Source organism: Antedon mediterranea, chromosome 8 (genome assembly GCF_964355755.1).
Source record: "Antedon mediterranea chromosome 8, ecAntMedi1.1, whole genome shotgun sequence".
NCBI classification, from domain to species: domain Eukaryota; kingdom Metazoa; phylum Echinodermata; class Crinoidea; order Comatulida; family Antedonidae; genus Antedon; species Antedon mediterranea.
The window spans coordinates 14,320,613-14,332,099 of NC_092677.1; the positions used below are offsets into that span (position 1 = coordinate 14,320,613).

At 34.4% G+C, this 11,487-nt stretch overlaps 2 protein-coding genes across 3 annotated transcripts; both read right to left on the minus strand.

Moving 5' to 3' along the window:
• Positions 1-3,653: 3,653 nt before the first annotated feature.
• On the minus strand, positions 3,654-9,147 carry LOC140056868 (uncharacterized). 2 transcript variants are annotated; one of them, XM_072102377.1, is made up of 5 exons: positions 9,022-9,147; positions 8,349-8,575; positions 7,734-7,871; positions 7,187-7,389; positions 3,654-7,069 (listed from the first exon to the last, which is right to left on the minus strand). In XM_072102377.1, the coding sequence occupies exons 2-5, from the start codon at positions 8,499-8,501 to the stop codon at positions 4,279-4,281; spliced, it is 3,285 nt and encodes a 1,094-aa protein (XP_071958478.1). In that variant the 5' UTR covers positions 8,502-8,575; positions 9,022-9,147; the 3' UTR covers positions 3,654-4,278. The 2 variants fall into 2 exon arrangements, with proteins under 2 accessions (XP_071958478.1, XP_071958477.1); XM_072102376.1 differs by having other exon boundaries at positions 8,791-9,147.
• Positions 9,148-9,277: 130 nt separating this feature from the next.
• On the minus strand, positions 9,278-11,470 carry LOC140056877 (STE20-related kinase adapter protein alpha-like). The gene has a single exon (XM_072102391.1). The coding sequence runs from the start codon at positions 11,332-11,334 to the stop codon at positions 10,288-10,290; it is 1,047 nt and encodes a 348-aa protein (XP_071958492.1). The 5' UTR covers positions 11,335-11,470; the 3' UTR covers positions 9,278-10,287.
• Positions 11,471-11,487: the final 17 nt, after the last annotated feature.

An 11,487-nucleotide genomic window follows, 5' to 3' on the forward strand; every position in this document is an offset into this window, starting at 1 on the left:
CTATTTCATGGCTAAAATATTCAGTTGGCAACATCTCCATACCGAAAAGCAATAAACCTGTTTGCTCATATGAATAAACCATATTGCTCTCTTACATTAGTTCCAGTACAATTTAACACAGTAGGAAAAATATGTTTGTTAAGTTGAGATGTTGATATGTCATCTCTAGTGGTTGTAGTGTCAGCGGGTGCGGATACAATGAGGTGAATCACCCCTAATGTCCCATATTCCTTCTTCCCGTAAACGTCTTCTTGGGAAATACATTTTCATTAAAAAAATGTTGTTCTGAAACTCAAATAGTCAGGTTAAAAGATGTCATAAAATAGGGGTCCGTGTGCAATTTGTGGTGAAAGTTGGCAACATGTCTAAATATCTTAAGTGGGTCAAAATAAACCCAAAAATACTTGTTGCCCAACCTGTAACCCCGTGGTTTTTATTTATGGGCCTTTTCAAGATGGCGGCCAACATATTCAAATAGCTTATATCTCGGTAACCGCTGGTCATACGGAGTTTATTTTACTTTCAAATTGTTCAAAACATATATATTTATATTCACTCTATAACATTAATTTGTCTAAAAATGACCGGAACTACCATCAAATCGTTGAAATATGCATGCTGTGAACTGTTCTGCAAGATCGTTACAATTTTTGATTGCACACAAAATACCTCTTTTAACCTGACTAAAAGGAAGAGAGAGATTGTAATGTTAGGCTATAACATTACAATCTCTCTCTTCCTTTGAGTTTCAAAACAAAATGTTTATATATTAATGTAACTCGGGGCTTACAAATTTGCAGAGTGCAAGCAGTATAGTAATCATAGAATATAAAATTATAATATTATAATATAACAATAGCGCACATATCCACTAAAAGTGCTCTAGGCGCTAATCACAACACTGATTATACTTCATTAATACCATATGCCTCGGCAAAAAGGTATGATTTTAATAATATAATATATATATAATAAATACTGCACCCCCTGTAGGCCTAATAGATAGTTATCTGTTTTTTTTTTTTAAGTAGAAATTTTGAAAATTTGTCGCAAATTTTCCAGGAATTTTTTCGAAAAACGGGCAAAATTTCGACCCTTTTATTTTTTGACATAACTACTTGCTGTGGCTCTAAGATGATGTTAACACGACAACGACGATTTATATAGCGCTTACTGTTGTGAAACCTCTAAGCGCTGAACATTATTACCCCAGTCATTCTTTTTATCTAACACGTAGGGAAACATAATCCCACAATAATGCAGCTAGTAATAAAGCGCAAAGTTGTGTCTTGATATAACCTGGCTTCCATTTATACACCTGGGTAGAGAGCCAAATGTAAGTAAATATCTTGCCTAAGGATACAAGCAATACTGCGAGAGTTGGATTCGAACCTCGAGCAGTAGTCGAACGTCAAAACACACTTGCGCCACACGCCCACCGGTGACACGCCCTTACTATTAGGTGATATGATACAATTACGGACTGTCCAGATGTACCCCCGTGACAGATTGCAGTCCCCCACAATTAATTGTGCTCAACAGTACTTATATTTCGCAAACCGTTTGAGCGGAGGATAAAACTTCTAAAATTAAGCATTATGAATGGAACGTCAATTTTAGCGGTTTTGTAGAATCATTTTTCGATTTCCCCACTAGTCAAAATAGTTATTCATCATTCTAATGAAGAGCTTTCGTAGCCCAGCCCTTTTACAGTGTCGCCAATAAAAATAGTATAGATTTCATTTAATTGTTTGACAAAAACGTTTGGAGATTCTTAATAACTTTGAAAATATTTTTAAAACAAAAATTATAGACTAGGCCTATTCATATTCGTTTTTGCCTCAAAATGATACACACAACAAAATGTATAATCAAACCAACTGAACTTGTTGTTTCAGTTAAGTATAGTGGCAAATTGTTTACCTTTTTTTTCTTATGCATTTTCCTGGATTAATGACAACTTACATAGGCCTACATGGACAAGGAAGAACCAACCAGGCATGGGAGTGGGGGAGGGGGGATTCCCCCCACAATAAGGAACTATATCACTAATTTAAGTAGGTCTTATAATGATTAGAGAAAAAACTTTTAGATAGTATTTAATACATTATGTTTACACTGTATAAATTATACCAACGCAACAACATGCACTATCAAAGTGACTTTATCAGATATCCAGCTTTTCCTTGGTGTTTTAAATATGCTCAATACAGACAGACGATAGGTCAACATCGCATCAAGACAACGATCGATTTTTGTACGTTAAAAAAACCTGCTGTTAAACAGAAATTGCTGATGGTGAAGCACTTATAATTTACGATAATGTATTGTAAAGAGAGGATAATTAATAGAATATAAACAGCCATTGTTCAGTTCGTCTTAATCATTTTGTTTTCAAACAAAGCACGAACGAAAGACGATTGAAATTAAAAGGAGACAAACGAAAAGACATTATTGATCCGGTGAGATGGAGGAATGGGATGCCGACAAATAGGACAATCGGAGGCTAAATCATACGCCCTTATAATTCTCTTATACGATATCAAGACGCACTTTTATTTATATTTTATTTTATCAAAACCAACAGCAACTTAACGGAGACTTCTAACAAAAAAAGACTTTGAAATTAAAGAGGCGCATTGCTATAGACCTATAGCCTAGGCCTATTTAGATGAATCTCAAAATTTACCCGAGTATAGGCCTAAACCGTGTGCCACAAAAAAAAAGTATAAATAATATAGAATACGGTAATCATTATCATCACAAATACAAAATTATATGTACAGTATATTGACGTAACTCGTACGCATATTTCAAAATACATTGCAGTTTAGATGCATCTGTAGCCTACAAAAACACTTCCGAATCAATAGTTGTCTCATCATCAACAGGAAATTACTAGTTTTGGAAAAAGATTGTAATTTTCATGTAGTCCTGACCTTGCCTAGTTCACACTTACATAGAATATATCTATAAAAAAAAAGAAAAACTTTGTTGATTAAATGATGATTAATACGAATACTTTCCGTCACAAAGACCATTGTTAGATCAGAGCGGCGACGTAGACGACTAAGACTATCAAACTTCATGTGACAAAAAATACGTGATGTGCCCATATCTGGACACGATGTCTTCATATTACTACCATATTTGGGCACATCACATTTTTTTTGTCACATAAAATTGTAAAGTGTAAACAGAGCTTTACGTCTTCAATTGAACGATACGCGAACGGTCAACGCATTCAACAGAGTCAACGCGTTCGCTCCCCATCAAACGTATTTAATGTCACTGTTATTTGGTATTGAATTTCAGAGAGAAACCAGACTCTCACACGCGGGCGCGCCTATATACACATACGTACTGCTAGAAAATGTATAAAGTAGCATCTATAATACTGTATTGAGAAACATACATTTTCGATAAATTATAACACATCCGTTGAGAGATGAAAATATAATTGTCATTGGCCCACGAAAGAAACGATACAACAGGGAGCCGGTTTACAGACTGTGTTTGATGTTGAGCCTTGTCTACAGTATCAAACTTTATGTGACAAAAAAATGTGATGTGAACTAGTTTGATAGTGTAGACAGAGCTTTAGTCCACCACTTTATATAGCCCTTGACGTACATCCAACTGTTTGTTAAAATTTTGCTACCTATTTTTATTTATCACATGAAGCTATGTGCTAAGTTTATAAATATACAAACAATGTATTAAGCATGACTGCACCACGCTGAAACAGTACATTTCAGGTACATTAAACATAAATGGAAGGAATTTTAATTAATAAAATATAATTTATATATATACAGTATACGTAACTATAACAGACATCAAACAGTTCAAAAATGAAAATCCATTGATAATTCTAGCAAAATTTAATTACATATCTTTGCATGCTTTTTAAATAATTTCAGTTTTCAGCCTTCTTCATATTACAGTTCGCAACATAATTTTTATTTCTACACAAATACAAATGGCGCAACGCACAAGATCTCTTGTTTATTATAATTAATAAAAATTAAATATATTTTTGTTTTTTTTATTTTTATATTAGAGTATATAGGCCTAGCTATTTAAAGCTAATGGCGATAAGACAGCTGGCATAGGGAGGACATTTTTACTCCGACATGCACGGCATTAATACATTGTGGATTCCATTGCTCATATTTTTAAAGCTCTCACTACCATCCAACGTGCACGGTTTACCGTACTTTAATTGTTTATATCCACTTCTATTTTGCAACTGTTTTACACAGTAACCATTATTCGTTAAGTATAAGTTAAACAATTGTCTACGCGTCTAGTCTGTGTCTCCACACTCGTGGTACCTGCACTGCCTGTGGTATCATCTTTGTTTCGATTGACTACAATAATATCTGCTTGGATCTCGGCATTACAGTATGTAGGGGCATCTCTAATCTGGTTCTGTGTTGATGACCGATGTGCATTGTGTACATATTCAGATGTAGTCACTTTGCGATGATTGGCAGCAGGTGGTGGCAATGGTATTTGATTACTATTACATGATGTAATTGGATTACTATTACATGATGTAATTGAATTACTATATGATGTAATTGAATTACTATTTGATGATGTAAGTGGATTATTATTACATAATGTAATTGAATTACTATTACATGATGTAATTGGATTACTATTACATGATGTAATTGCAATAGTACCAGATGAGGTCATTGCAACACAACTAGATGATGTCATTGCAACACTACTAGATGATGTCATTGCAACACTACTAGATGATGTCATTGCAACACTACCAGATGATGTCATTGCAATACTACCAGATGATGTCATTGCAACACTACCAGATGATGTCATTGCAACACTACTAGATGATGTCATTGCAACACTACTAGATGATGTCATTGCAACACTACTAGATGATGTCTTTGCAACACCACCAGATGATGTCATTGGACTATTGGATGATGTAATTGGAATGTTACTAAACTTTGTCTGCGTTTCATTATGGCTCATCTCAGCACTAAGTCTACTTCGTTTAAAAGGATAAATATCAGCTTGTGTTTCCACATCACTGAACTCAACATCTCCTCTTTCAATCGTCTGATGAACATAAGATTTCATCTTATCTGTAGTAATATATTCATTTACATTATCTCCTTCTTTATCGCGTACAACAGATTTATTTAAATATGCACCTGTGTGGACTGCTGTAGCTCTATCCACGTCTGAGACAATACTGGAAACTACTTCACTGTCATTCTTACACATGGTTTCCGACAATAATAGTTTATCTTTTCCTGATTTTGAAATATCTTTAAGTTGTTCAACACTACTATTAGTGCCTTCATTGTGTGCATCGTCATGGACAGAAACAGCATCCTGATCTAAAGGATGTTCTTTCATTGAAATACTCTCTTGATTATTACCACTACTATAGTTTGTTGTGACAGACTTTACTGTATTTTCTATGAACTGGTTTTCAAAAATGAAATCTTGAAATTCATCCGTTTGACTTCCAGAATCTGTATGAAGTAAATCTTCAAAACTTTCCCCCATAATGTTCTTCAGCAAAGGAGAAGTCGGTGCCCTATTGTCCGCTAGATTGCTATGAGGAGACTCGTGTAAAAAATCATTGAAATTTCTCAGTTGTTCATTTGAATATGTTTGGGTTGCAATGCTTTCTAGAAACACATCACCAAAATCTGGAAATGGATCCATCAAGTCGATAGTTGAAAAACCACTCTGTTCATTGTTTCCATGTTGCATGTCATTTTCTGCTTGTATCCCTATTGTGTTTCTTTCAGTTTGACATTCTTCCATATTCAAAGGTATTGTGGATTTGTGTGGAGCTTCTCCAGAACATGACCTCTGGTGCTCTAACCCTGTTAAGTAACTGGTAGAAGATGGTATTGTACGAATGGACTTGTCATGACATCCGTTTCTTGATTCTTGTGACAAGTTCAATACTCCATCATCATACTCACCTAATAAGTGGTCAGTGTTCTCCAAATTCATAGTAGTTTGGGTATCAGAAGACACCTTTAAGTTCAGAGATGAAATCTTTTGAAACGATCTTTTTCGTTTACTTAATGAAGCAACATTATCAGCTACTTGATTTGTCTGTGGAATATTAATTCCTTGATTGGTTGTAGGTACATATTGTGAACTTGTGACATAGTTTGGTGGAGTTATCATAGTTGATTGGTGTTGTGTCTGCGTCTCTGACGAAGCTCTCACAGTTATTGGTTGTATACTTGAAGATGTACAAGGTATGTTCAAGTTTGCACCAACAAAATTGTTGGGTGTCACATTCAATGGTTGGTTTACATAGTTTTGTGGAGTTACGACTATTGAATGTTGATTTATTATATCTTGATTAACATCCTGTCTTTGCAGAATTGCAGAAACCATTGCCTGAACAAGCAGATCACTGGACGTCTGAGTCTCCATATTCTGTCCACTAGGATTTAATGGATCTGGTGCAACAGGTTCTACCCGAAAATATGGCATGGTCTGCACTAATGCATCACTCACGCTATTACCAAGGCTCATGTCTGATGCAAAATTTACATTTGCATTTGCTGGCATATTTGTCTGAGTGTGAGCGTCTGTTTCAGCAATGCCAGGAAAGTTTGTTCCAACCGTCAACATTTCAGGAAGAACTTGATTGTTCAAATGTGTATTTGTGGTACTATCTTGCTGCCAGTCTGCTGTGTCCATTGCACTCCACTGGGCTTGAGCATCACTTAACTGAGGCCTCTCTATGGAGGGTTCATTGGAAAAACCGTTTTTGATGTCCAAATTGACAGTTTGTGGGAAGTTTGTATGCCGAGTTTGTACAGGCATGATTTCTTTGATGTCTGTAATAACTCCATTGTTGACAGTCACTAATGTGGTGTTTTTTGGATGCAATGAAGCTGCCTGGGATACAGACAGGACTTTCGGTTTTGGGAGGATAAACTGTAGTTTTGGTGTTGAACTACTAACTTGGTTTTGAGCACACTTTGGTAGGACGTTCATTAACACTTGGTGGTTGGTTTTAGTTGTTTTGGGTTTCTTTGGTAACTGCAAACTATAACAAAAAATTAAAACAAATTTATAAATATATGAAATAAAATAATATCATCGTATTTCAGGATTGGGCAATAATATTTTAGGCATTATTTTTAGAATAAGGTGAAATACTTACTTTTGATATTGCACAGGGACTATATGTCCTTGTCTTTTAGCATGCATTAGGAGGGACTCCTTAGATTTGAAGGGGCACTGACACGAGCAATGGAAAATCTGACCACATATAGTCTCATGTCTCTTTTGTGTTGTTGCTGTCCCAAAGCCACGTCCGCATTTACAGCACACAAATGATTTTTCCCCATGGCAAACAAAGAAGTGCTAAAAGAAAAATAACTGTTAAGAACTTTTAAGCTAACAAAGAAAAAATTGCAGATATATATAACTAATTAATAATAGTGTTCTCCCACAGCAGGTTTAAATTAGTATCAAAAATAGTGTAAGCAAGTGATGGTTAAGCCTAGCCATTAAAAGACCTTATTTAATTCGGTAGTTTGCTTAATTGTCCAGTATTAATTTTTATATTGTGAGAACACTGAACTTTATATAAGCTTTTTCCTACATCACCAATGTCGAAACAGTGCTCACATCCGCAAGTATGTATATGTTACATAAGTAAAAAAATACTGTACTCAACTAACAAGTGCAGTAATAATATACTTTACCTGACGTAAAGAATTTCTTCGATTGAATGGCTTTTGCAAAGTGACACTTCTTGAGCAATTTTCTACTGGACAGTAAAATACTTTGACTCTGCTTTTTCTCTTTCCACCACGCCCATATGTAATACTTTCTGACTGGTTCTATAAACAAGATATTTACAGTACAGTACACATAAGGAAGGTCAATATTGGTTGCTTTTGTATTCTCAAATACATTACTACTGAATGTCCATAATTACTACAAAAAACACTTCTGTTTTCATGATGTGCAAAACTATATATCTTTCATTTATTTCAACAATATTTTATGAGGGTGGTCCATCCAGCCGAAGCTGATCATTAGGGACTCTCACAATAATACATCATGACGAGAAATAAGCATGTAACAATAAAAATTATATTAAAATAAATATAATTTATAAAGATAAAATAAAGCACAAACAAATTAGAATCAAAACTATATATCTGTCAAGTTTGAAGATCATTCTGCACAAAAATATGTGTGCATGAGGGGGTTTATTAATTGATGTGACGTATAAAAAAAGACGGAAATATTTTATCAAGACTACAGAAATCCTACTACAGTTAATCCTACTACAGTAACAGTAGTAACTGTACCTGAACCAAACCATGTGTTTTTACAACATGCATATGAAGTGATGGACGAGTTTTAAAGATCATATCACATCCTTCTTCAGGACAAGGAACATTTTTTTCAGGCTGACGGGAGAGCTCTTCAACAGTAGGAATAACGACCTCGACATCATCCATTGTAATCAATTTTTGCAATGTATGTATTAAGTATTTGGTATGGGACTTATTAACCTGCTGTAACCATGATTGTGCTGTAGTTAAAAAAACAAAGATAAAGGTATTAAAATATTTTAATCTATAATATTATTAATAATTAATTCATTTTCAATCAAACTTCATATTATTCTTAAATTAATTATTTTTCTTATTATTACAGTATGTGATTAAACACATTGCCATAATATGTTAACTCGTATAAAATGCCTACTAGGCTAGGCCTACTGTACTGTATATACAAACATCTTACCTACTGTACTGTAATGAAGAAAGAACGAACCGACTAGCAAAAAAACCTCATCAGCAACTAAACGATTTCTTCCGCGTACTTTATCTTAACCAAACAACCCCTTTGTAATGGCCTACTAGGTTTGTTACTATTTTTATGGATAGTTATTGTACAACTACATCTTAAATTGTACTGAAATTTAATAAATATTAATATATCTGTTTTATGTTTATAACTTAGACCCGCTCTTACCAAAATAGTCACATTTTGCACCGTAAATTCTGTTTAGTTTAGGCCTAGCTTCGAGGTGTTTTTGTTTGCTTACTATAATATCTATGGAACGCCGCCAACGCCTTTTAAACCATTGATTCTAAAATAAATAGCGGTTTTTTTGTTAGTTTTTTTCTGTTATTCAAAAGATATCATAGTCAAGATATACAGTATACAAAAGTCCAAATAACAAACAAAAAATCAACGAAACATAACATTAAATGTAGGATGAATCATAGATTGATTATATAATCCTGGTAAATATTATAGACAAAATCACCAACTACTGGCCAGAAGAAAAAAAAACTGACCACAACACAAATGATAAGCATTTACCTTTCAGAAGATGCTGAACCCTATTTTAGGCTAAATTCAGACATTAGACTCTGGAGGTAAATCAATTATACAATGTCTTTTTACATTTTGACATTCAATACCTTTAATATTTATAATCAAACTATACTCTAAAATTGAAGTCATCAATTTCTATTAACATTGTTTGACAATATATAACTGATTATTAATATTTTCTATAATATTATCATAGGTTTATACAAATATTTGATAAATATAGTATGCCTGGAGAAGAAATTGAATTCAGCTTAAATTCACATTTATGAATGTGGAATGGATTTTGGAAAGTAAGTTAAAAATATGGAATATTAGTGAGTCTAGGACATTTTAATGTTAGGTATCACAGATAGGAAAGTATATACTGTAATATAATGTCATTTCCAAAAATACCATGTAACTTAGATCCCTCCAATTAGACACTATATGATAAAAATCTATGATTGCATTTTGACCAGTGACCAGTTTTAACAATAACACATTTTTACATACAGTATTTTTAGTCACGTACAAACCAGCTCGCTACGTCAGTCGCTTAACACTAACTCAAATCTGTAGCTACATATCTGGCCTTGTGTTTTAACTCTACCGCATAAAAAAAAATAGGGGGATTCCTTTTGTTTATAATCTATACTTTTACTTGAAATTAGTGACACTGACATCATCATGGTTCACCATTTTTCTCAATTCAAGTACAGTTTATCCATTTAATGCAATTGAAACCAAGCCTGTAACAAGGATTTTGACATTGGGGGTTCGTTTTTCCACAAAAAGGGCAAACATCATCACGAGCTAGGCTAGTTGAAAATAAAATAATAGGCCAATAATGCATTACATACTGAAATTTAAATAATCTATATGACCATTAATTTTTTATATTTAAACACTGAGATGCAATTAATACTGTCCATCAATCCTTTTCTGTTGCTGTTCTGTGTCTGTTATTGGTTTTAAATATTGCAATATAGAGGTTATTAGTTCACTTGTTCTTTTCTTAACCTGCTTAAAAAAGGGATGAGCCAATAGCACGGCAGCACTCGGCCTTTCCATAGGATCTCTCTGCAAACAGACGTCAATAAATTGATGGAATTGCGATGAAAACACTCTTGTATAGGGGTTTGAACTGTTTCTACTTGATGATGGCCGGTTGCCAACTGTGCCGCTTCCTATACCTGAATCCGCCTGGGACATTAATTGTTCCTCTCCAAGAGTGGTAGCATCCAACAGTTTTGGTGTAGTGCCATTGATTTTCTCCAATAACATTTTAGTTGATACCATATCTGAAAATGGTATGCAGCCATTGGCTAGTTCGCATGCTGTAATTCCAACACTGTAGATATCGCTTTTTGTGTCGTAACCAAGTAAATTCTGCTCTAGTATTTCTGGAGCAAGCCATTGTAAGTTTTTGACAGCTTTGCTCGGAAAATCATGAATTGCTCGCAGTCGCTGACCATCCTTGACCATGCTCACCACTGTGTTGAGTCCAGTTACAACAATGTGACCATTTTGTGACAGGAGAATGTGACTGCTTTTGATACTGCGATGAATAAATCCCATCTTGTGAATGTAATCAAGTGCTGTAAGAACATCACGGATTATGTACGCAATAGAAATTTCATCCAATCCATCCGGGAAGTTTGCAGAAACAATATCTTGCGCAGATCCGTAATTCATAAGCGGCATAACTTCCCATAATTCATGATCACTTACGAATGCGCAATGATAGGTAAGAAGATGTTCATGCTGTAAAAGCCTCTTCTGATGAAACTCATGTTGCAAGTTTGTAAATGATGTGGTGTCCGAATCTAAATTCGTTTTCCGCACGGCAACAAAAGTGCTCGATGGCGTGTGGTGAGCTACATAAACTGCATTAGCTAGGCCGAGACCTAGCCCAATGTTTGACAGCAATTTATAATGACTGGCATCTGGTTCGTAGACAACCATATTAACCCCAAAATAATGTTTGATAGCAAGGTGAAAATCTAATGTTACAAATAGTGGTACTTTCAAGTTCAAAATTCAGAAAATAGAAACTTTAACAGGTAAATAACCATGGTCAAAACTGTCTTCATTAAAAAAGATGGCCTGGAAAAAAAT